At 40.7% G+C, this 24,384-nt stretch overlaps 3 protein-coding genes across 7 annotated transcripts in view; 2 read left to right on the plus strand and 1 right to left on the minus strand.

Annotated features, from left to right (window-relative positions):
- Positions 1-214: 214 nt before the first annotated feature.
- On the plus strand, positions 215-1,022 carry LOC108024599 (ATP synthase subunit e, mitochondrial). 2 transcript variants are annotated; one of them, XM_017094610.3, is made up of 2 exons: positions 215-381; positions 509-1,022. In XM_017094610.3, the coding sequence occupies exon 2, from the start codon at positions 546-548 to the stop codon at positions 789-791; it is 246 nt and encodes an 81-aa protein (XP_016950099.1). In that variant the 5' UTR covers positions 215-381; positions 509-545; the 3' UTR covers positions 792-1,022. The 2 variants fall into 2 exon arrangements, with proteins under 2 accessions (XP_016950099.1, XP_016950100.1); XM_017094611.3 differs by having other exon boundaries at positions 316-442.
- Positions 1,023-1,126: 104 nt separating this feature from the next.
- LOC108024598 (DNA repair protein XRCC3) lies at positions 1,127-3,486 on the plus strand. The gene is made up of 4 exons (XM_017094609.3): positions 1,127-1,588; positions 1,648-1,809; positions 1,937-2,280; positions 2,398-3,486. The coding sequence occupies exons 1-4, from the start codon at positions 1,534-1,536 to the stop codon at positions 2,860-2,862; spliced, it is 1,026 nt and encodes a 341-aa protein (XP_016950098.1). The 5' UTR covers positions 1,127-1,533; the 3' UTR covers positions 2,863-3,486.
- Positions 2,858-24,384, minus strand: part of LOC108024596 (homeobox protein B-H2) — a 42,847-nt gene continuing 21,320 nt past the window's right edge. For 2 of the 4 annotated variants that reach the window (XM_017094605.3, XM_050889073.1), the window contains exons 2-4: positions 20,733-21,683; positions 16,227-16,606; positions 2,858-4,495 (exon numbers count right to left, since the gene is read on the minus strand). In XM_017094605.3, coding sequence (XP_016950094.1) covers positions 3,617-4,495; positions 16,227-16,606; positions 20,733-21,666 — 2,193 coding nt within the window. In that variant the 5' untranslated portion in view covers positions 21,667-21,683 and the 3' untranslated portion in view covers positions 2,858-3,616. The remainder of the gene's footprint in view (positions 4,496-16,226; positions 16,607-20,732; positions 21,684-24,384) is intronic. The other 2 variants (XM_017094606.3, XM_050889074.1) reach the window with 1 other exon arrangement.

Here is a 24,384-nt window from a genome sequence, read left to right on the forward strand (position 1 = left end):
CAGTGATAACAAGAGGAATTTGAGTGTTGGTCACTTTTTGGGTTTTTTATTCTTTTTTATTTTAACACTAAAGACTATCAATTTGAGTAATAGTTAAGAAGTTCAATTATTTAATTAAATTATTTGTATTTAGGTATTCAAACTGATATACTTTTTGTGGTACTTAGTTTTGGGAAAAATGTCAAATGCTCTGTTATTATAAAAAACATCTCGTTGAAGTAAATCCTACTTTCGAGTTTATTATTATTTTTACAATTGTTTATCTACCTTTTTGTAACCTTCTGGCAGCGCTGCTCTCCTACTATCGATAGCCGCCTGTCAGTTTTGACAGCTGTTTTAAGGTTATACTGCGCTGCCGTTGCAATCGCTCCACCAATTTGGGTAATTTTGCTTATTTAACACCAAAAGTTGCAAAAAAGCTTAAGGACAATAGATCTGTGAAGTACAGGGTGGACAGGGGTGCCCCTTTAACCTTATTGGATTACTAAAGTTCACCCTTTTCTTGCAGTTCACGGTCGGACATTACATAACTCGAAGAAGAAACCATGTCGCAGGCTCCCGTTCGCGTTTCCCCGCTGATCAAGTTCGGCAGATGGTCGCTGCTCCTGGTGGGCATTGCCTATGGTGCCGCCCACCAGAGCCGCCTGTCCAAGAAGGAGGAGAAGGTGCGTGAGATCGAGGCGCAGCAGAAGGCCGTCCGGGATGCCAAGCTCGCCGAGGAGAAGAAGCGCAGCGCGGAGGCCGAGGCCCGTGCCCTGGCCGAGCTTTCAAAGCCCACTCCCAAGAACTAGGATCATCCAGGATGCCACATCCTTAGTTCCTTAGATTAAAACACAGAAAAACCACAACATTTACACTCGAAGTTCGCCTGTGGAGGAAGGGAGCGGTGGATCTGGAGGAGGGAACGATAGAGGAGCCACCGTCTATCGATCACCGCCTATCGATCGTTCTTGTGTTTTCCTCTGATGCTTGTGCAAAACAATGTTCGAAATTAAATGATTGAAACAAAACCATTATGTAAATATGCCCGCCTAAGTGTTTGGTGTTTGTGATTGAGTGGATACCATCAAGAGAAGTAAGGTTTATGTTGTAGTGCACAATCCTATCTACGATCTGGAACAGTGAAGATAGTTTAGGAGGTCAATGTTGCCCTGCTGTAGAAGATTGTCAAGCAATTTTGGATGTATTGGGGCTATATTTATGGTGTCCATATTATTCTTCATGATCTTTATCTTCATCTTGTAGTATAACGCTTTGCTCTGTCCTTTGACCAAGATTGGAAAGATTGTTTCTTTTATCAAATATCCACTGTAGTTGCCAGCTGATTGACCCACTTAGAAATAGGCGCCAACAGCTGATTTCAACCGGCTTTTATTCACCTCCTTGATTCGTTCGCAAATCATCGTTGAATACTCGGCTGTTTGATCAATATTCCCCCGGAAATACTCCAATTGCGGAGGTGTTGAGACACCTTCCGTGTTTGCTGGGCCATCATATCACGCAATCCCATCGAGGACATGCCATCGCATCGCGATGACAGACTTTCTGGAACAGTTGCCCAAGCACATCAGGGAAATCGCCCAGCAGGGTAAGAGTTTTGGGTTTCTGCAACTTAGTTCAAGTACCAACTAATGTCCTGCCCTCCAGTTAATGTCTTCGCGCCGGAGGAGGTGCTCACAACCCCGAAGGTACGGTTCTTGGACACTCGCCAACAATCCCTATATACACTCGTGCGGAAATGCACTCCGGATGATGTAAGGGTGCTCAAGGACGCGGCTGCCAAGTGGCTGGCGGAGATGCCCCAGACAGGTAAAATGCTCTTCAGGATCTATACCCTCAGTTATAGCCTCAAAATAGGCTTTAATAACTAGAACATTGTCCACTCCAAATCTCTACACAAAGTTTTAAGATATTTTATTATTATTATTTATCACAGCTGATTCCCTCTTCAAGCCTCTTGTAAATGTGAGATGGTCTCGGGTGTCCTTTGGCTGTTCTGCCCTGGATCGTTGTACGGGCGGAGGAGTGGTCACTCGGGGAATAACCGAACTTTGTGGAGCCGCCGGCGTGGGCAAGACCCAGTTGCTCCTGCAGTTCTCCTTATGCGTCCAGCTGCCTACTGAGCTGGGTGGATTAGGCAGGGGTGTGGCCTACATTTGCACAGAGGACGCCTTTCCGGCGAGGAGGTTGCTGCAGATGAGCAAGGCCTGCGAGAAGCGACATCCCCAGGAGAAGCTCAACTTCCTGGGCAACATCTTTGTGGAACATCATTATGAGACCGTGAGTAAGAGTAATCCATAAATTATTATTTTATCTTTTTTTTATTGGTATCTTAAAGACCCTAAAACATTTTTATTATATGTATGGGGTTCTAATGAAGATTTCTGTCATCCGCAGGAATCCCTTCTGACTTGCATAAGACATCGTCTGCCGCGCCTGATGCAACAACATGGCATTGGCCTGATCATAATCGACTCTGTGGCCGCCTCATTCCGGCTGTACACCGACTTCATGGAGCGGGCCCGGCAGATGCGACGGCTGGCCGATGCGCTTCTCAGCTATGCGGATAAGTACAACTGCGCCGTGGTCTGTGTGAATCAGGTGGCCTCCAGTGGTGGCCAGGACGAGGTTCCCTGTCTGGGATTACAGTGGGCACACTTGGGACGCACCCGCCTGCGAGTTTCACGGGTGCCCAAGCAGCATCGGATGGCAGATCAACTGATCACGGTCCGCAAACTGGAGATTCTCTACTCGCCAGAGACCCCAAATGATTTCGCCGAGTTCCTCATCACCGAGGACGGCGTGGTGGACGTTCCAGAGCCAGCCATGACCCGCCCCCCTGCAAAAATGCGTCGACTGTGATCGGTTGAATTTAATCTGTTTATTTTGTTTTCATTTAATTTGTTGAATTTAAAATGTGTAACGGCGGAGCGTTCTATCGACCAAACTGTAGTTTAATATTCCTATTAAACTTAGCGGAAGCTTAAGAATATTTATCATATAATATTTTGTTTACTTTTTACGTTTGCTTTTTAAATTGTTAATATACATCCCAAGCATCAAGGTTGGAAAAGATATATATTGCTTCAAAACAATCAAGTTTAAGCATTTTCTCTGATAAAATTCCGCTAAATTTAAATAGGAATTTAAACCACTTCGCGGCTTTTATCATCTAATTTGTTGCCATAGTTCCTTTTTTGTACAAACACTCAATAAATATGTTTCATTCAATTGCAATTTACAGGGTAGCAGAGCTTACAGGCTTACGTACAATATAGTTCATAGTTCAAGTAGTAAAATCAATTTTGTAATCGCCTCGTATACATTATCACATGAAATTCTCGAAAGTTCAGATTACAATATGCCATAGTTTACGCGGACATTTAAATGCGACATTTACAAAAGCCTAGCCTTAGCGTTTAAGTATATTAAATAAATTAAATACAAGCCTAAGGGTGAACGGATTACGCGACAGTTAAATTACAATTAGGTATTACAATTATTGGGCTTTTATTTCTGTTGTTTTTGGGGATTTGGGTTTCTCCTCTTTGTGGATGAGCAATATTCGACTTTTTGGCACAAGTTAATTTGACTGTGTGTTTTTCGGGAGGGGGGTTTAGATCTCCCGCATGGCGACATCCTGATCCTGGGAATCGTGGGCCTCCGTGGAATCACCGTGCTCGCTGGAGGAACCACCCTCCTCCTCGTCCTCCTCATCTTCTTCGACCTCGCCCTCACCCTCCGACGAGGAACTTTCGGTTTTGACCAACTTTTCCGGCTGAATTTGCTTATTGGCCATGGCCAGGGCAATCGATATTTTGCTGGCCGCCAATTTGCTTTCGAAATCCATTTCCGTTTCCGTTAGCTGGCCATTTTGAATGGCCGTCTGCAGTCTCAACTGCAAGTCCCGATGCTGCGGCGACTCCTCGCGTTTGATGTCCAACTTCTCGGTTTGCTCGAGTGGAGCAGCTGGCTCCACGGTTAGGGGTATAGCATGCTGGTGCAACCGCTGGTGCAGCAATTGATTTTCATTACCATTATTTATCCGTTTCTCAACTGCAGGTTTCTGATCTCCGTTTCCGCTTCCGGTCTCCAGTTCCGCACTTCGATTTGCCTGGCTGGCGGTTTTAACTGGCTTCTCCAGCAGCGCATTCAATTGTTTTTTAATCTTGGTGGTACTCGGTTTGCCGGGTGACTTGCCCTCGCCGCTGTTAACATTATTATTCAGCGTACTATTGTTGTTGTTATTACTGCCGCGATTCGGGGACTTTGGAGACTTCTTACTCTCCGCGGTGGGGGCGGCGTTGGGAGAGTTCCCATTGAGGGGCTTCTTCTCGGCAGGCTCTCCACCTGTTGTGGCTGTTGTTGCTGCAGTGTTTGGGGTGGCTGGTGCTCCTGGCTTGGCGTTGGTGGACTTGTGCTCCGCCGCCTCGTTGTTTGTGACATTGTCCTGCTTTTTCCACTTGGTGCGCCGGTTTTGGAACCAAATCTTCACCTGGAAGTAAAGGAAAACCGTATTGATCAATAGAAGTTTCTATCATAAGAAAAGAAATATAAAATTAATTAATAAAAATACTAAGCCCTATGAATAACTTATTATAATTACCACTAGATACTTGATGGTTCTGAAATAATTTTTAAAAAATAATTGTTTTTTTCCAGTTTGAATCATTATACTTATTTAATGAAAAAAAAAAAACAACAACAACAAAATCGTGACAATATCTTTAACATTTAACAACCATATCCTGTAGATGAACCTGATTTTCCACCGATAAAGGGTGGAAATGGCGCCTAATTTGGTGCGGCCCCAAATGGATGAGTCAAAGCCAGCCCACAGCCACATAATTACGAATGTTTATGGCCCATTTGGCCTTATTAGTGGGCGCACAACAAATAACTCGAGAATTGTGTATCCTCCCGGTGGAAATTATTTGAATATACTCGCAACACTTCCGCCCCGTCAGTCAGTCGCTGCTCGTTTTTCCTCAGGCTCCAAACGAGAGCAATGATGAAATGACAGGCGCACGTCAAAAGGCAAAAATCGACCCCCTTTCGGTCGCTGTTTTCCCATTCTCCCCCAGTTTTCCCCCCCTCGTTTTCCACGCAGGCCAATGGCGCAACATAAAACATTTGCATCTCATTTTCGTTTTCATTTCCATTTCATCCAGAAATGATGGGCCGGCTAAATAAATGAAAAATCTATTTAAATCGCGCACATAATTAGTATTTCAGCGGCATGTCTGCAGATACACACACTTGGATTCAGATGGAGATTCAAACGTTAAAGATAGATGCCTGCTATATGACATGCTCATTTCGCCGGAGTGGCGGAAAAGGGGAAAATTATGAAATTAACATGAAAATAACACATTTCAAAGAGGAAATGGCTCAAGTACGTACTGCCCAAACAAATGCCGTAGATTTTCGTATTGAAAACCAATTAATTGATTGCCAAATTTCTGAATTTACCCGCACACACTAGTGCATAGTGCGGCCATTCAAAGTGTTATGAGGTCGTCGATGGATTGATGCCCAGGCAAATTGTTTATTTTACGGATGAAGACGGATTATGAGTGAGTTTTCCTCGCTATTATTTTCGGACCCCCAATTACTCATCCCGCGTGCCAGCCCCGAGAGCGATCATTAGATCTATTCATACGCCAATAAACAATAAAGCATTTCCCGTGTTTACCTTAGCCGCACTCTTAATGGCCAACCCGAGTGGATTCCTTCCTTTCACCTAGATGGTTTTATTTTTATGGCCCTTTCGGGATGCGGGCCCACTCATCATCGTCGTGTTTAATTGTTGATTATTCTCAAGTGCTCGCTGCCCGGCCATTGATGATCTAATTGATTCGCTGGGATTTCGGATTATTAATGTTTCGGGCGCGATGCGATTTGGTAAATATTGCATAAATCTTCATTAATAATTTATGTGTATTCCCCCCTTGAAATTCTTCCGCTTTTGGCTCGAATAGATTGCGTATCGTCAATAAACTGCCTTGTTTGTTGTGTTTTGATCTGAGCACTAAACCTCATTAAGGCGAGATGTGGAAATATTTCTAAAAATATCCAGAACTTGTCAAGCGATTCACGGGCCCCTCGCTTTTCTTTCGACCCGCTCTTATGATTTATTGACATTTAAGAGTGTCTGTGTGAGCGTGTGTGGCAAAAATTACAGAAAAAGAGCGCATAAATAGCCCAAAAGGCACACGGAAAAATCGGAAAATCGATTGAGATTTCCCAGAAATTTAATTGACTCAATGGGTAGCCTCCTCGTGATATACTAGATTTTTAAGCCGAATTAAGAGGAATAGGGGTAAATAAAAAATAAGATTAATTAGTGCTAAATGGTGCAGAAATTGTGAATATATTCCCGGAAGGGCTGAGTGATTTGTCAAAATATATTTAGAAATATACGCACAAAAAATATAAGAACTATTTAAAATGTCTTGCTAATAAACCAATAGTCTTTAGAGGATTAAACTTATGTTTCCCCAATGTTTCTGAATGGATTCTTAGAATTTCTGAGTTATTTATTATAATATCTTAGAGGTATATCTTTTGTTTTAAGTTTAAACTAGCCCCGAAAAATGTAAGGACTATTCAAACTGTTTTGGTAATAAATCGCACTACCTATAGAGGATGATATTTCTTTTTCCCACTACTCTCGCAACTTTTCTGGCTGTGCAATGGCATTTGCCACCTAAATAGGTTTATGACAGATGCGTCCCAGCTATTTGGCTGGTCTTACACATGTATTTCAATCAACGCCACAAGATCAGAGAGTCGTGAAAAATCCTTAAATAGTCGGCCAGTCAGTCTGGTCGCGTCCGCAGTTTTCCTTAGCCCCTAACCCATGCTGTTAACCTCCCTGCCATTCGGGCACCCCCCTCGTTTTGTTTTTCTCCGTCTGTGCGTGTGCTTAGTATAATTAATTTTCACATTCGCCGCGCACTTTTTCGAAAATAAACGAAAGAAATGATGTCTGGCCCAACAATGAGCGGCCAAATTAGGATGGCCAAGTGTTTTCGGGTGTCGGAAAATTCTGGGGGGGGGGGGGAGGGTAGGGGGTGCTGGGAAAACGCTACTTAGTTATGGCGGCTGCTGTACATAATTCTCGGGCGTGCCAAGAAAAATTCAACCATTTTCCCCGAGTTTCCTTTTACAAATAATGTTTTAATGTGTAATTTAGCATATTTTCTGTTTGTTTGTTTGTTTTGTGGTGTTGAAAAAATTATGATAATTGCCCATGGGGGCGTGGAATGCGGAATGCTGTTGTGGACGATGGAAAAACAGGAAAGGAAAGCCATTACTCACACGAAATGGATACTAGTCCAGAATCCCTGTAATTATGCATCCACAAACCCTAAATCATAAGTAAACAAGCTGAAAATACATCATATATGCGGCAATGGCTGCAAAGTACCTTCGATGCCCTGAAATTACCCAACTTGCTGTGTAACGAAACACTTTGCTCGGTGCAAATAAACGCATTGCAATGCCATTACTAATTAATAACATAATCACTGCATTGCATGTCATTTTGGATTATGCTCACCCGCACAAATATCCCCCTTAAAACCGCCCCCAGAAATACGAAACATTCCGGAATGTTAACAGAACCTATTCGGCAGCCAAACATTTGGGAAAGGTTTCAACTTCCTGCTGTGCTGGCAGTCACGGGGAAGTCACTGTGACTGCAGGAAACGACTATTTGAAAGGTTTAATAGGTATAAAAAATGAAGTTTTAACAATAAAATTAAAATAATCTTGTTGTATTTATAGTTTTAGTTACACATATCTCACTTTAAAAATATTATGCTTCTTTCTGATATTTTATTTGATTTTTGCCAAGAAACTTAATTACTTTAATAAACATTTCAGTTTTTAACCTTTATTATAAAGTATTAAATATACGTTTATTTTCAGTCACTGTGATTAGCTTTATCGCCAGCATCCCTTTTTCGTCACCTTTAATATAAAGTAGTAAATATGCATTTTACTAAAGCTGATATTTATTTATTTTCAGTCACTGTGATTAGCTTCATCATCTCTTTCATCGACTGCAGCATTGCTGGGATGCACGTAGATACAGATACATGGCATTTGCTTTAAATGCTTTGCTTATTAATTAAGGCACAAATGCAATCTGAAGCGAGTCTGTGCGGTGGCAATAACAACGAAACAATGCCATTATCACCGGATATCCAATGATTAGCAAACCTTTGGGCGGCTAATGCATTTAATGTGCCAAAGGAGCAGGAGGTGGAATTTATGCAACATCATTATTACACACATGCTAAATGCAATCGAGAGACGTTGGCTATTCGGCACGGAATGCCATAAATCTGAATTCGCAATGCAACTGCAGGGTAATCCGGATGCAATCCTGGCAATTAGTGCATCGAAATAATTCAACTTAAACACGGGCGAATTTCATCAGCAAAGATTACTGACCCCAAGACCGAGGAAAAAACTCATTGGTAGCCATGTGTGAAATTAAAAAATGTTGCGATGCAAATTGGCATTGCATTTTGGCATTTTGTCTGACTCATTGGGGTAGATCAAAATGTAATTTCGCAGTGGCATATCTAGCAGTTCCCTCTAAAATAAAATCCGTTCTGCCACAAATTGAAAGCCAAAGCGTGTGCACAGAAAACCAGAACATAAATCAACAAAATGCAGCGGAAAATGAACCAAAGAACTAGAGAAGCAATTTAGTTGATGCTTTTTTGGTATAGCAACGCTTTTTTCGAGTTCCGCGTTTGTATTTTTAGTTTTTATTTGATTTGCTTTGCGGTTTTAGAATTTTATGACAGCTTGGGGTCCAAAGTGGCATGAAGCGGCATAAATTATGCTTATTAGCTGGACAAAAAGCAGGTAGGGTAGTGAAATGGATTTCTCGCTTTTAGTTTGGGTTTTCGCCCCAGCTTTGACGTTTGAAGTTTTTGGGCAACTTTGCCCTCTTGACTTTTAATTGGCTTATTGTGTTGGGTTGTCTAAAATGTTTTCAGACCCTCAGCTTTGACCGCCCACTCAAGTTTGCTGCGGACTGTATTATTTTGTTTTATTTTTAGCCTCGCTTAGTTCTTGCTTTGCATAAAGTGCTCATTAATTACTTGCCGGCCGCTGAAAGTTAATTGTTCATATTTTATCAAGAGAAAGAGCTGTCAACTTCTGTTGACTTGCTAATTGCCAAGTGTTTAGTTCTAGCAGCGGCTGGCAAAAAATAATTTAGCAACAAAATAGCAACACTTTAGCAACGCCCACCGAAAGCCGACGAAAGCGATCGTTGTCTACGCTCCGGCGATCGCACATCCGAAAGTGATAGCTATAGGCTATATCTATAGCTATATGCGAACTCGACGAACGATCGACAGAGACGGGAGAAGCTATCCGAAAGATCTGTCGACGGAGCCACGCCCTCTGTTTATTTTGAAACATTTTCACTCGTCGCCAATCGAGGCAGATGCTGTCAGGTTTTTATGATTCCACAGCCAACTCAAGTGTTCCGCCATTGAGATACTTTATGCAAATTCCTTTAACCAGTTTCAGATACTTTGGGAAATATATGAAATAGTTGGCTATAAATGTATTCTGATATATTGTTATCATTAACTGAAGTGTCTTTGGACTGATATATAAATATAATTATTTTAACATATTTTTTTTCTGTATTTCGATTTATAATAATAATATTTAAAAAATTGTTATATGGCATATAAGGCATATATATAAGGAAAAATGAATTTCAAACCACTTCAGTTAGGAACAACTAATATATAAGAATATATTAATAATTTTCAGGTAATGCTGTCACAACATGGTTTATTAAAAAATATTCTTTAAAATCCCTTAATAAATTACTTTTAAAATTAAATTTAAAACTAATTTAAAATTTTTAACAGGGTTTCCCGTCAATTTCCAATCGCAATCAAAACCTTAACCCTCCCTGTAGCTGAAATTCAGCACAATTCCCCTGAAAGTGGCTGCCAAAATGCCATTGGGAGCACAACCCTTTTTTGCGGTGGTATCTGGGGCGTATGCGTAACAATTTAATTAAGTTGTGGTGCCCAATAATACTAATAACGGCAAATTGCATTTATTGTTTGAATTATGCACTAACGCACACACTTTGTGGTGTCCATTGTGCTAGTTTATGCTAGCCACTTTGGGCCACGATTCAATATGAGGGTAGAGCAAATATACTCATATACACATGTATCAATTTTGACATATTTATTTATTAATTATCTAAAGAATAAAAGCGGCTGTTTGCTTTGCTTAAAACAATTTCATTTTCATTTAATACGCTGAAAGCCCACGTTGCGTATGCGTGATATTTGTTTAGCCATTTTGCGGGGCGTGCGCTTGTGTGTGTGGGTATTAAATTATTCATGAATTGATTAAATAATTACCGACTAATAAAATGTAAATTAGCTTTAATTAGTTAATTAATTAGCCAAAGGCATTCATTACACAGCTGTGAAAGTGTCGAGTGTGCCTTTATAGATTTATATCGAGTGATTTGATGTGTAATTGGATTAAAACTATAAATTACCGCGCCAAAGCGACAGTTTAGTGGATTTGCCATATGACGAAATCATTTTCTAGGAACGTCATTAAAGCCCTAATGGCCCGAAGGCAATTAAATAAATGGTCTACCATGTACATTAGCTCAGAGCAATAAACAAAGACTTTATTAACAACGGCGGCCTGCCTTCCAGAAAGTATTTTGTCGAAGGCCTTTTAAAAAATTATTTTCAATTTGTTGTATTGCCAGCAAACAACTTTTTCAATGTATCAACGTTTGCAAATGACAGAATTATTTGCGAAATGCATACGGAAATGCCTTTTCAGGCTGCAACTGATTGATATCAATGGCAATATTAACAATAATAATAAAAGACAAGGGCAATAAGCTCCAGCTGCAGTGTCCTTGTTTATTTCGCACACACAAAAATTTAATTTAACGCATCACTATTTTTTACCCCTGTGCCCAATGCCACAAACAGGCCCTGAATATAAATAAGCCTGAAGCTGCAGACTCGAAACTCGAACCACATTGCTCCATGGCCTGGGTCACCATAATGTGGTGCCCTCAAAGATGAATTGCCATTTGATTTGTTTGTGCTGCTTGTGGCAGCAGTTTAATTTAATTACCGCATTTGTCATTTGGCCAACTGCCAGTGAACGCTGCTTGTTTTCTGGCCCAGAATCGTTAGGGCCATCCGCCGGCCAAGCGAGAGATTGACCATTTAAATGCAAACAAACAGGCACAGATACGCTGCACAGTTGGACAAAATCAGAGGTCAAAACTGCATGGCATAGGAGTTGTTTGCGGTCTGCAGTTGCGTGATATAGGGGAGATTTGGAGTTAGGGATGCGAGCTCCTAACTGGCTGTTAATATGTTCGTTTTGCTGATGAAGAGGTGGGTACTAGATGGTATATAAATGTAGTTGAAAAGGATTTGTTCTTAAAAATGGTAACAAATAATGGAATAGGGCAGAATAATTATATTAATCTATTATTTTGGGTGTGGTAAACAATATTGTCCTATTTATCATATAAATGTATCTGTATCTTATTGATACCTGCTTTTATATCCTACGAATGTCTTCTTACGTAAAGGAACAAATTAATAAAGATTGGATTATGTTTCAGTACTCTTTCGACTATACCTGAACATTGGGAATGTGGCTATATCGACCCATTCGAACTGCCCAACATGCCATCGCAACGCATTAATCTCTCGCCTGAAATCAAGCGATGATTCCACTGCAATCAAATTCAATCCCAAAACTTGTTCGACGGCGAGTAAATCAACATTTAGGTCGCACCTGAGTGGCAATTACATTCGGCTTTATGAGCGAGCGATGGCAAACATTTAAAATGAAATGCCTAATGCAAATTGTCGAGACAGCTGCAGTGCAGACCGCAGGCGAACAGTTGCCAGCACACGCCCCTATGCTATCAATGCGGCATAATGCAGCGCCACCCCCTGCCACGCCGCCCCCCGAACCACCCAGGACTCCACATTTTGCTGCACCACCCCCTCCCGCTACCCGCCGCTGGCACTAATATGCAAATGTAATTTGCTGCGTTTGGCGCGTGACGTTCGTTTGGTAATCGCAACACAATTACAATGTTGTCAGTTTGCCCCAGTGTGGGTGAGTGTGTCGCTGTGTGCGTGTGTGCCAGGGGGTGTGGCGGGGGGGTGGTGCAGCGGTTGCAGTTGGGACAGCCGCATCTACGCGTAATTAATTGATTTTTATCTGGCTTAAGGCTATTTTACAGTTTGTTGATGACAGACGATGCAGACACGAGTGCTGCCTGGATGACGAGCACGCCGCGAATGGAGATTGCACCACCGTGGTGCCAGTGGCAGCCACCTCATCCTCATCCATCCCCATCCGCTGCCACCAGTCCAGAGGGCAACCCATATGCGAACCACATTATGGCCGTCTATTTAAAGCCACTTTTATGGCTCTCACTTTGTCTCTGGCTCTTCGTTTGTCTCACTTTTTTGTGTTTATTATGGGGTGAGATACAGTGGTAGCTAAAAGATAGTATTTTTAATGCAACTCAACTTTTGCAATTTGTTTGTAACTGAATCAAAGAATATTTGAAAATCGAAATACTGAGTTTAAGCTTATACTACCTTTCCTTCTTTATGAAACTTTGATTTCATAACTAATTAGAATTCAATATAAATTTGACCCATTTTTTAAGTCTATAAAAATTTTTCTATATATTAAAAGAAATATTTAAACATTAACAAATGTTCATCAAATATCATTCAGTTTAATTTGTGGTATATCATAATTTAAAAGAAATATCTACTGCTGAAAAATATATTAAATTAAGAAAAATAGTCCCTCATTGATTTCAACTATATAATTTTCAGGGAAAATTTTAATAATTATATATGCCATATTTATTTGCAAGGCCCAGACTTTAAAAAGGGAAACAATTCTGTTTGATTTAAAAATATTGAATACCACTTTATAAAACACCAATGATTAAATTAAACCAAAACTTAAGCTTAAGCTCTTGAGTAAATTCAACTGCTCATCTGCCTAATGAACAACGGCTCATATTAAGTACTAGGAAAAACCATTGTGGGGCAATTTCCTAAGAACTGCGAAAAACCTTGATCCGCTTATTCAAAGTATAATTACAAGTTTTCAACTGCAGTCGAATGGGCCGGCTGGCGGGCTGGCAATTAAGGGAGGAGTTGGTAATTTGATTCCAATTAACGTAAATCCCTCGCTGCAAAAGTTGATCCAGTGTGAGCGGTGGCTCGATGGGAAAATTGGCAAGTGCCAATGCAAATGGCCAAGAGGCTTAATGCCCGGCCACAGCAGGACACACACACACACACACACACACTGAGAGCCGTGTCCTGCAGTTAATTTGCTGATATTATTGCTGTGATTAACACATACATGTTTATGTGCCCTGGCCGTGTTTTATATATAAACACACAGGAGCCCGCAACGCACAAGTGTGGGTGGGAAATCTGTGCATTGCACTTGAATTGACGTCGGTTTCTCACGCACACAGGCGCACATGTCCTTTGCCAGGATGATAAATGACTGGTCCGAGCTTATAATATTAATAACATAGACAAAACACTTGAACATGTCGACATGCATAACATTTTGGCTCGCACAGACAGTTGGCCATCAAACATAAGCCACTGAGGGAAAATAATAACTAAGTTGGTTAAGTAATTCTGGCAAAAATGATCAATTTAGTGTTGAGAAATTCATGGAATTATTCCCAGTGCACACACGCACGCGTTGCAGGGTCCTTAGTGTTTATATGTGTACATCAACTTGTAATTAATTGACTTGATGGAGAATGTAATTTAATTAAGCAAGCATTTCGATGTGACTCCGCCGCCATATCCTTGTTGTTGCCATGGCCAATTTGCTCGGCTTCCATCTACATCTACATCTATATACTGCTCATTCCAACCCCCTCACCCCCTCCCCCCCTGGTTGTGTATGTGTGTGTGTTTATCTGACTGGGTCTTTTGCCATGGCAGCCAATTAGTCTTATGGCATTTGAGCTCCCACACGGCGTATGCGTAACGTGAGATTATTAATGCAAATCGGGTTTGCATTGACAGCCCCAAGTTTTGACAGCTTTGTAAGGATTGACAAGGACAAAGTCCAGTAGCGGGCTATATATACGTGAAGGATATGAAGTGGCTAGTGAATGCTTAATTGGGGAGATTGTTTATAAGCATCTTACAACACTGCCAGCTGCTTAATAAAGGGGGTACCAACACTACCAGCTATTTTTTACCAGGTTTTTCATTCTAATCTATCAAAAATCTTTTTTACTATTTAGTTATGTCTTACAATATTTAATATCGTTCTTAAGTATCCATAAGAGTCTCGAAAATATTAACTAAACAATGGAATAATATATTGAAATGAAATAGGTATTTATCATGGAGTGATTAGCAATTATATTTTCATAAGAACAAAAGATATATTACGTTATTATTAAACAGGAATTGACTAACTGGATAAACTTGGGTTACTTTAACTCTGGACTGTCAACTGCAAATGCAGATAACAAACGACCTAAGCGGTTTCCCCAATTATCCTGTTTGGGACACAAACCGCAACGGGTTGCCCAATTCTTAGTAAAATGCTCAAGTTTTGATTAATTTAGCGCCTCTTAAAGAGCAAACACTCGGGTAATCATGTGGGTGTGTTTGTACATAAATTGTGTTGTTGCTCTTAATTGGCTGACAGCATTTGGGCCCCGGGCATGTCCTTGCTGCAAAGTTAATTTATTCTAATTAGTCAATAAATCTCAATTTATTTCACAATCAGGCCGCTCTGTGTGTGAGTGTGTGCTTTCGAGTGTGAGTTTGCTCTTGCTTTAAGGCATTTCTGGCTTCCATGCAAATTGTAAATTTGTCCTGCTTTTCCCCCGCGCCCCCCTGGAAAATGTCCCCTCTCCCCTGCAAAATCGCATGTTCGGGCAGCTGCTGCAAGTGCAGCAACAGCAACAGCAACAGCAACAAAATACAATTCGGCATAATAATTACTGAGGCATTAACCAGCATCACACCTTGCTTCCTCTTGTTATGCGCTTCAATTAAATTACGATATATTTCATGGCTCCCGGGGAGATTTTAGCTGGGTAAATAAATAGCGGATTAAACTAATGCAAACAGCAGGATCGAAAAGTGCATATTTATATCATGAGTGTTCATTTCATGCATTTAATTTGGCCTTTTATTATTTCCCCGACCACAGATACAGTTCTCATCACAGCTTTAAAACTCACAGTTTATTTAAATGGTATTTAATTAATTCTTTTTTTGTAGCATACTCATTAATATAAAAACACGTTATCTTCAATGTTTTAAAATATGTTGCAACTATTTAGTTACTAAATATTTAATTTCAAGTATAATTGTTCCTTTTGTTCAATTTTTTTGTGAGAAACTGTATGCATTAAAATGAAACCATTTGTATTTTTCGCTGTGGATTTCCGTGTGCAAATTAGGCAAATTAAATAAAACAAGCATACGCACAGCCAATCGAATATTTATGGGTAAATATGCGCATTAGAGGGGAATTATTCAGGGAGAGGGAGTTTTAAAAAGTATTTAATTTAATTAAATGGCCACAATTGCGACTGTGCTTTTTGAGCTAGCTTTGGCCAGCAAAATATTGTCACATTAAATAAACCGAATAATCCGCCTAAAAACATAATGTTTTTTTAGTTCTTCAAATGCTAGGCAGTGATGATTCGTAGTTTGAGCATTTGTAGAACTAGAAACCTAAGAAAATTTTAGGAATATTTCCATGAAATTAAAGGATATTATCTTTTTGTAGAAAGTTATATGAGGTTCATTAAGAATTGTTAAATATAAAAGTCTTATAAAGGCGCTTACTTCATCCATAACATAGTTTTTAGCTACTTTTTTGTTGGAGTTATATATCTTGAAAATGCAAATTAATCAGTGCCACTAGAAAATTATAATAAATTAATAAATGGTAATAAAAATTCGCTTTTGTCTGCATAAATTCTATCATTCTATGTTTTATCTTTTTAAGTTTGTTGTCTTATATTTATTCTTTAAAAACTATTTATCTACCTATATATCTTATCTCTTATATTTAATTTTTTATTTTAGGAAATTCCATTTGTTTTGTATTTATTTTTAAAAGTAATACAGTCCTACCTGCGTTTCGGTGACCATCAGCAGCTTGGCCATGTCGGTGCGCTCGCTGGAGCTGAGATACTTCTTCACCTCGAACTGCTTCTCCAGCTCGAAGATCTGGCGGCCCGTGAAGGTGGTGCGGGCCTTCTTCTTGCGCCGGGCATCCGTGGATCCCGAGTCGGAGTCATCCTCGGTGGTCTCCAGCGTGCTGTTGGCGTTGCTCTGCAGCTGCGGATTGGCGTTTCCGCCGGGCGAGCTATTAAGGTTGCCGCCGGCCATCATCTTGTCCCGCATCAGGCTGTCACTGCTGCCCGTGGGACTGATGTCCGGCGGTAGAGCCACCGTTGCCGCTGCGGTGGGCGTCAACTTCTTTTTCTTGGCCGCCGGCTTGCCAGAGCTCTCTGAAAAAAAAAAACGAAACAGAAAACAAGAAAAGTTAACCATATATGAGTATGCATATTTGCTTTGATCGTGTTTGCCTCACTTTTCTATCGAATCGCAGCTGTTTAACCTCAATTGGGTCTCTTGGCTGTCATTTCATAACCGCTTTTGCAATTAGCCCGTCAAATGTAACAGCAATCGACTGGGCCAACTGCCTTTTGTTGTTATGCATTGTTCCATGCCCGTTCCCCGGCTGTACCATATGAGTGCTTTCTTTCTTATTTCTAGTGGCCTCTCTTTCCAATGTGCATTTGCTGTTTGTCAGTTGCCATAAGCTCGGCTTTTGTTTTCGATTTTGTGCCATTGGATTAAGTGGGTTGTTGGTCTTCAAGAGCAACTCGATTGAGAAAATAAATAGAGGCTCTCGTTTTATATAAACAAATTTAGAGAGCCTCTATCAAGCGATAACACCTGATCTTTAAACAAAAAACTTCAAGTGTATTTACCCCCTGGAAATCTCATAATATAATTAAGACAACATCATTTGCATTTTTCAAATCTGGCTTAATTCCTAAGTTATAATAAAAGTTAAATCATAATACTCATATAAGAAATGAATGTGTGTATTATAGATCTGATACATCTATAAAATCTTGAATTATTTAAGAATAATGATCTACACAACAATAAAAAAGCTAGTTGTTTTTAATAGGTTTCTACCTAGTACATAGTTCCCAGAAAATTAATATGCCCAAACTGTTTCAGAACTCTTTCTAAAATATGAAAATATTAAAGAAGTATACCCTGAAATTCGTAATATTTTCTATAATATATGTATAGCCAATATATATATATATTTTTTATTTTAAAGTTTCGTTGTATTGCATTTATTCCAAGGCTTCCATAAAGTCGAATTTTTGAGATGCTTAAGAAGTATGCCGTAAGAACCCTAATAATGACTATAACCTATACCTGCTAGATGGTTTTAATATAATTCGATCTAGGGCATTCATTGGGCTCCCTGCTTGGCCACTGGCCGACTTGTAGTATCGGGCGAAAACAAGTGTTAACTGTGCCATAAGTGCCATATGCTGCGTCCGCGGCTTTTGGGCCTGACGGGGCCGAAACGTGTCTGGCATGAGTCGGGCGCTGGCTGGACAACTTCAATTACCAATGCATAATTGAAATCTAATTGACAGTTAAATGCAAAGCGCTCGGTATCGCAGTAGCGCGGTATCGCAGTGTGCTGTGTCGTTTGTCGCATTGCTAATACGCCGCGTGGGCCCCGGCGGCCTCATATGCATGACACTGTGATTAATTAGGGGGTGGTTGTGGGGGTGGGGGTGGTTCGGGTGCGACACCATTGCCATTGTCGTTGTATTGCGCTGTCGCCATTGGCAATTGGCAATTTTCACCATCGAACACAGCCCCCCCCAGGAGAAATGGGAGACGATGTCAGTGGAGTGTAAAGGGCGCCCCAATGGCGCGAAATCAATAAAACTAAATGGCAAAACAAAAGCGGAAAAACAACAAGCTGGCCAAGCGTTAAAAGCCCGCAACTTGTGCAATTAGAGCAACAACAATAAAAACTTTGCACAAATGTTTGTTTATACAGGGGTAGTAGCTCGGCAGTGGCTCGGCAGCTCTTAACGCCAATTGGCAATTGCCATGTCATTTTCATTAGGCCCAGTCGTCGCCGGGCATTTAAATGTCGTTAGGCCAAGTGGGTACAAAAATCTATATGTATTCGGCTTCAACTTAGTGCCAAACTCCACTCGATTTGACGGCATTTCCATTTATGGCAGCTGCAAACAAGTAATTAAGCGAAACTTAACCGATGACTATGTCACACAATCGGATGTCTGGAAGTTCGTCATTCAATCGTTGCGCTGTTGTTTCTGCCCAAGTCTGGTACGTGATTTTAATAACAATAAAAGCGGAACACAGATACACACACACAACACTGAGCAATTAACGCGCCAAGCGAACGGCGGCTGCAAAATTATTCAAATTGTGTTCTCAACTTTGCTTGTTTTGCCCACCGATTGCCATTTTGTATGGGCTTCATTGTTGCCGTGGCAATTGCTAATTGCATTTTCGTTTATTTTCGTGCCATTCCGCTGGCCTCTCGCGAATTAAATCATTTTAATGCAGCCAAAGCGAATGCATATTCAAATTGGCAACCATTTTCGAATCGCACATAAAATAAAATGAAAATGCAATAAAGAAATAAAAATAACAAAGCACTGAGCCAAAAGTGCATCTAATTAAATTTTGCACATTTTGTTGACCAATTACACTTTCAATAGTTTATTAATTATCAAAAGAGAATGCGGTGAATTTATATGCAAACATTGTGTTTGCTCAACCATTTTTGGCACGATTTGAGTGACTTAAAAGGGGTTTTCGGGCCAGATATATCAAATCGATGTGCAGTATAATATATAAGAAAATTGGGGAAACGATTTGCTGATTTCACTAGATACTACATCTCTTTTAAATATTTTTTTTAACTAAATAAACTGTTTTTTATTAAGTTTATTACATTTTCCAACTGTAATTAAGTATGTGGCATATAAAATTCATAGAAAATTGAGTAGCTGACAGACGAGCCGAAACCTAACTGGAGTGTGGTAAATTCTAATGACCTGACCATTAGCCAGGCCAAAAAACAGGGGCCGATGCGGCGAGCGGGCCAAGAAGATACCGATGGGCATCATTTAAGTTGGCAAAACACGCATACGCCGCGTTGCCCGCCGCACGCTTCGCTGAAGCGTGTTGAGAGCTCGGCGCTCCGCTCAATTGGCAGGCTCGTCGAGCGTTGCCACATGGCGTACACATCCTACCTCTGCCAGGCGCCAATACGCAAGGGATGGGAGAGAGATCGGTTCACAAATAGAATCGCTCAAAGATACAACCGAAATGTATACACTGCAACCAGCTCACCTTCTTGAAAATATTAAAATTTTTATCTATTTTCAATAACAAGTTGTTCTTGAAGTTTAACTGATGTTTTTTGCCAAAAAAGGATATTTTTCGTTGACCTTTTTTGGTATAAAAAATGGTCTGAAACTTATAAGACGTACTGTTTTTAACAGCATACCATCTATATAATTGATCGCAACCATTCTCTGGCTGATTCTAAAAACTTTAAAATTTTGCAAGTTTTGACTTTTTTATAAGGGGTAGCATCGTCTATTTTTACGAAAAATGGTAAAAAATAAAATTTTTTAGCTGCCAATGCCAATCGATTGGAAATTTTATTACGAATTCAGCAAGGTATGACATTCTATTTTTCGACCCTTACTTTTATTGTTTCGCGCAAAATACTGATTATTTTTGGGACAGAAATGAAAATTTTGGTTTTTGACCAAAAACCGATATTTTTCTTTGACCTTTATGGCTGTAAAATGGTCAAAAATGGTCCGAAAACTAAAAGACGCACTGTTTTGCTCAGCTAACAATGTAGATAATTGATCGCAGTCGTTTTTTAACTGATTCTGAAAACTTTAAAATTTTGCAAATTTTGACTTTTTTATAAGGGGTAGCATCGTCTTTTTTTACGAAAAATGGTCAAAAATAAAATTTTTTAGCTGTTAATGCCAATTGATTGGAAATTTTATTACGAGTTCAGCAAGGTATGACATTCTATTTTTCGACCCTTACTTTTATTGTTTCGCGCAAAATACTGATTATTTTTGGGACAGAAATGAAAATTTTGGTTTTTGACCAAAAACCGATATTTTTCTTTGACCTTTATGGCTGTAAAATGGTCAAAAATGGTCCGAAAACTAAAAGACGCACTGTTTTGGTCAGCTATTAAGCTAGACAATTGATCGCAGTCACTTTCTCTCTGATATTGAAAGCAAACAAATTTATCAAATTTTTGATTTTTTTACAAGGGGTAGCATCATTATTTTTTTCAAAAATTGGTCATAAAAATAAATTTTTAGGTGTGAATGCCCATTGATGGGAAATTTTACTACGAGTTCAAAAAGGTATGATTTTCCGTTTTTCGACCATTACTTTTTTTGTTTCGCGCAAAATACTCATTTTTTTAGGTGGAAAGAGAGCATATTATTTTTTTTGCAATATTTTCCCATTTAACCATTTTTTTTCAGTGCACAAGTAATGCCCAATGCTTACCCTTCTTGGTGGCGGACTTGCCGAGGATTTGGCTCTGCTTGGTGGCCGGCATGGGTGAGTTGTTGCTGTCGCGGGACTTCTTGGCCACACACAGATTGAGCGGCTGATCGAGCGGAGAGGCCGCTGCAGCGGCTGCAACAGTTGCTGCGGTGACAGTTGCTGCTGCTGCGGCAGATGTTGCTCCCGCCAAGGCGCCGCTGTCCTCCTCGCTGGCCTCGCTCATCGAAATGGAGGAGCTCCTCATGGGCTGCTGATCCTGGTAGGGCTTCAGTATGCTGTTCGGCGACTTGGCCGGACCATGGTGATCGAAGGCGCCCTCCGAGCGATCCTTCTTCACCAGGGATATGCCCAGGATGTCGGCGATGGAGTGGGGCGTTGGGCGGGGCGGCAGACGATCGTAGACATGGGCATGCCAGTTGGTGGGCGGACCAGGTGTGGTTGTGATTGCAGGTGTGCTGGCTGAGCGCCGTTGTTGTTGCTGCTGTTGCTGCTGGAGGTGCTGCTGCTGCTGCGGATGTGGCTGCTGCTGGGGATGCACTGAACTTGGCCTGGGAGCCACCACCGCCTCCAGCTGCTTTTGCAGGAACGTGGTGGGCGGACTGTCCGCGATCGGGCTGGCCATGTTGTTGTTGTCGCGCACGCGCAACATATTCACCAGCTTCTCCTTGCTGCTGCCAATCGGACTGACCATGGTCATCGAGGTGGGCGGAATGGTCAGGGGACTGCTGTAATTATAGCCATTGCAGGCCATCTTGTACAGATCGGCTGGGGACTGCTGGTGTTGCTGCTGCTGCTGCTGCTGCTGATGGTGTTGCAGGTGGTGGTGATGCTGCTGCTGCTGCTGCTGTTGCTGATCCTTTACAATACCATAAGTATGCCCCAGGGCACCGCTAGCCATTTCCGCTTCAGTTTCGCGTTCAGTTTCGGGCATCATTTAGGCCACGCTGCCTGCTGGTAAGGGAAATAAGAAAACAGTAAATAAAGTTAGCTCGGAAAAATTGAGATAAAGTAGGAAAGGAACTTAGATTAGCCCGAACAGCTGCACATTTGTCGTCAACTTGTTAATGGTTTGCCTGCCAACTGGCGCCTGGTAATGTAATTTGTGCCCGCCCTCGACGTGAAGGCCAAAAGGCTTCGCTTACAGTAGACTCCATCCCCTCCGTCCCCCCATCCCCCTGTAACCAACCCACCTAGCCTCCCCAACTGAGACCCAAAAGTAATGCAATAAAATACAGCGTCAGTCCGTTGCCACTTGCTGCCTGTGCCGCAATTTGCACAGCAAAAAATAATTGTAATTCCAAGATCAATTTAGAAAAAAACTGTGATAATTGCACGACAATTATGAATTATCGTATAAATTTGCTTTAGTTAAGAACTTTATTGATGATAATAATAGGAAAGCAGAGCTAGAAATATGTCATGATATATCATATAAAAAGGTAATAGTTTAATTGGATTCGATCTACAGATTTGTCATGATATATCACATAAAAAAGCTAATAATTCAATTTGATTTCGATCTAGTGTATTATTTAGTCATCTAGGTATAATTAGCACATATTTGTCATGTTCGTAGGAATGCGAAATTGTTTTACGAAGTTGTGAAATCTGTGATTATAAAGTGATAAGTGCTTTGACAGATTGTAGGCCAACCTTTATACTTAGATTATATATTAACCTGAAAGATGAGTCACAATTAAGTAGCACTTCGTTTTTCAGTGTAGTTCTGTATAAGTTATATGTGCTTTAAAGGAAAATATGTTCTTAGATCATTTATTATCTATAAAGATGATTACTCTCCCTCTGAATTCCCTTACTTTTTTTACTCCCATTTGAGCAACAGTTTATTTTTCAGTGCAGTTCAACTTATTTAACCCTCCGGCGGGCCTTGGCTTCGGCTTCGCCTGAATTGGGTTGAGTTGAGATGGGGCTGGGGCGAGTTGGGTGGGTCAGGCGTAGCCTATTTCCTGGCGCACTGCGTTGTGATTTGCATAACAAAATGTTGCACAATCATTGCGAAAGAGGGAGCGAGTGAGACGGGCGGAGATAGAGCGAGAGGAAGGATCTAACTAGGCGGCACATACGTTTTCAAGTGCTGAATTCAGGGGGAGGGCCAAGTGGGCGGTGGGCGGCGGGCGGTGTCGCACAGCCGTGTACATTTGTCATTGTGAGCGTGCGTTTGCGTTTGCAAGTGCTTGCTGAAAATTTATGGCACAACATTTGAGTGTGACACAATTTAACTTAATTCGTTAAGTCAAAAGCGTGTGAAATGTACAAGGGAAATTATTTTTTTTTAAATTGGACCAGTATTTTCGTCGAGCTGCGTCTGGAGCTCCATGGAAACGGCAAATAATTTTATTAAAGTGCTCATTAAAATTGAATAAATTTAGAGAACGTTAAATCTTTATTTGGTTCTTGAGTTCAGTGAGTTTAAAAGTGAATGTGAGTAATTTTTGCTGAATGCCTGTGGCTTTCACGCTTTTAATAATGACTTAAGCCTGCGGCTTATGAAATGTATATTTAACGCTGCGGTTCTTAAATGATTTAACTCTTAATGAAATAATTATAAATCTGCTTAATGCCTTTTTTATGGATTCGTCATAGATGATTTACTATATTCTAAAAATTGCATGACACATGTTAAAGTTTTAAAACGAAGTTTCTTGCAATCATTCGATACAGGACAAATTAGAAAAATTCTTTTAATAATTGGAAAATGGTTTGTAATCCTTACAACTTGTGTGCAGTTTTATTCAAACCAAATATTTGCAGTGGAAATGAATTAAAATTCACTTGTCTACAATTTGTGTAAGCAATCTGCACCTAATTTGTTGGCATTTCCAATGCATCGTTATGCGTTGTAACAACTCATTTCTGGCATTCCCAAAAGCTATTTAAATTAATACAAAGTGCACACTCACCCCGTCACTCACACACACACACACACCCAAACTGGGCAGACAGCCACCCACTTTTCGCAGTCGACGTCGCTGCTGGCGTCGCAGCCCAAATGTCAGATTCAAGCAGCGCGCTCAATAAAATGATGCGTGCTTAAATGTTTTTTATTGCCGCTCGGCAGCAGCAACAACAACAGGAGAAGACACGAAGAAATTTGCCATTCACACAGATACTCCCCAGCCACCCACACAGCCTTGCCAAAGTTCTCTCTCAACATGCGCCAGCGAGAGAGTCCATCGATGTTGCCAGCAACATGTTGCCAAGGCGCCTGGCAAAATCACTTAAAGCGAAATAAAATAAATGGCAAAAAGCAGCAACAACACGCAAAGCCAATTCAAAACGATGATGATGGGTGGGTGGGGGTGGTGCCTGATGGCTAGGGAGTGATAGAGAGGGGGTGTGGGAGGGGGCAGGAATGTGTTGCTGGCTGATTTGGGGGACATATTCAAGCAGCGGAAGCAGCGCAGGCAAGCGGAAGAAGTTATTTCAATTGCCTTGCCTTCCAGGCCCGAGCTCAGAAACAGGAGAGAGAGAGAAAGAGATGGCCAAAGAGGCACTACACTAAAAAAAATTTAAGTAACTCAAAAATAATCCCCTAATTCTATTGGATAAATCAAGTATTGATTTAAGACCATTAACAACAAGTATTTTAGATAGAGTTCTAATTTTAAAATAAGAGATGATTTTGCCTAAA

This window comes from Drosophila biarmipes, chromosome 3R (genome assembly GCF_025231255.1).
Source record: "Drosophila biarmipes strain raj3 chromosome 3R, RU_DBia_V1.1, whole genome shotgun sequence".
NCBI classification, from domain to species: Eukaryota; Metazoa; Arthropoda; class Insecta; order Diptera; family Drosophilidae; genus Drosophila; species Drosophila biarmipes.

Coding starts and splice junctions, on each gene's coding strand:
- LOC108024598 (XM_017094609.3), top strand. CDS start 1,534: ATGACAGACTTTCTGGAACAGTTGCCCAAGCACATCAGGGAAATCGCC. Junction 1,589..1,647: donor CAGGGAAATCGCCCAGCAGG/GTAAGAGTTTTG, acceptor CCTGCCCTCCAG/TTAATGTCTTCGCGCCGGAG. Junction 2,281..2,397: donor TGGAACATCATTATGAGACC/GTGAGTAAGAGT, acceptor TGTCATCCGCAG/GAATCCCTTCTGACTTGCAT.
- LOC108024599 (XM_017094610.3), top strand. CDS start 546: ATGTCGCAGGCTCCCGTTCGCGTTTCCCCGCTGATCAAGTTCGGCAGA.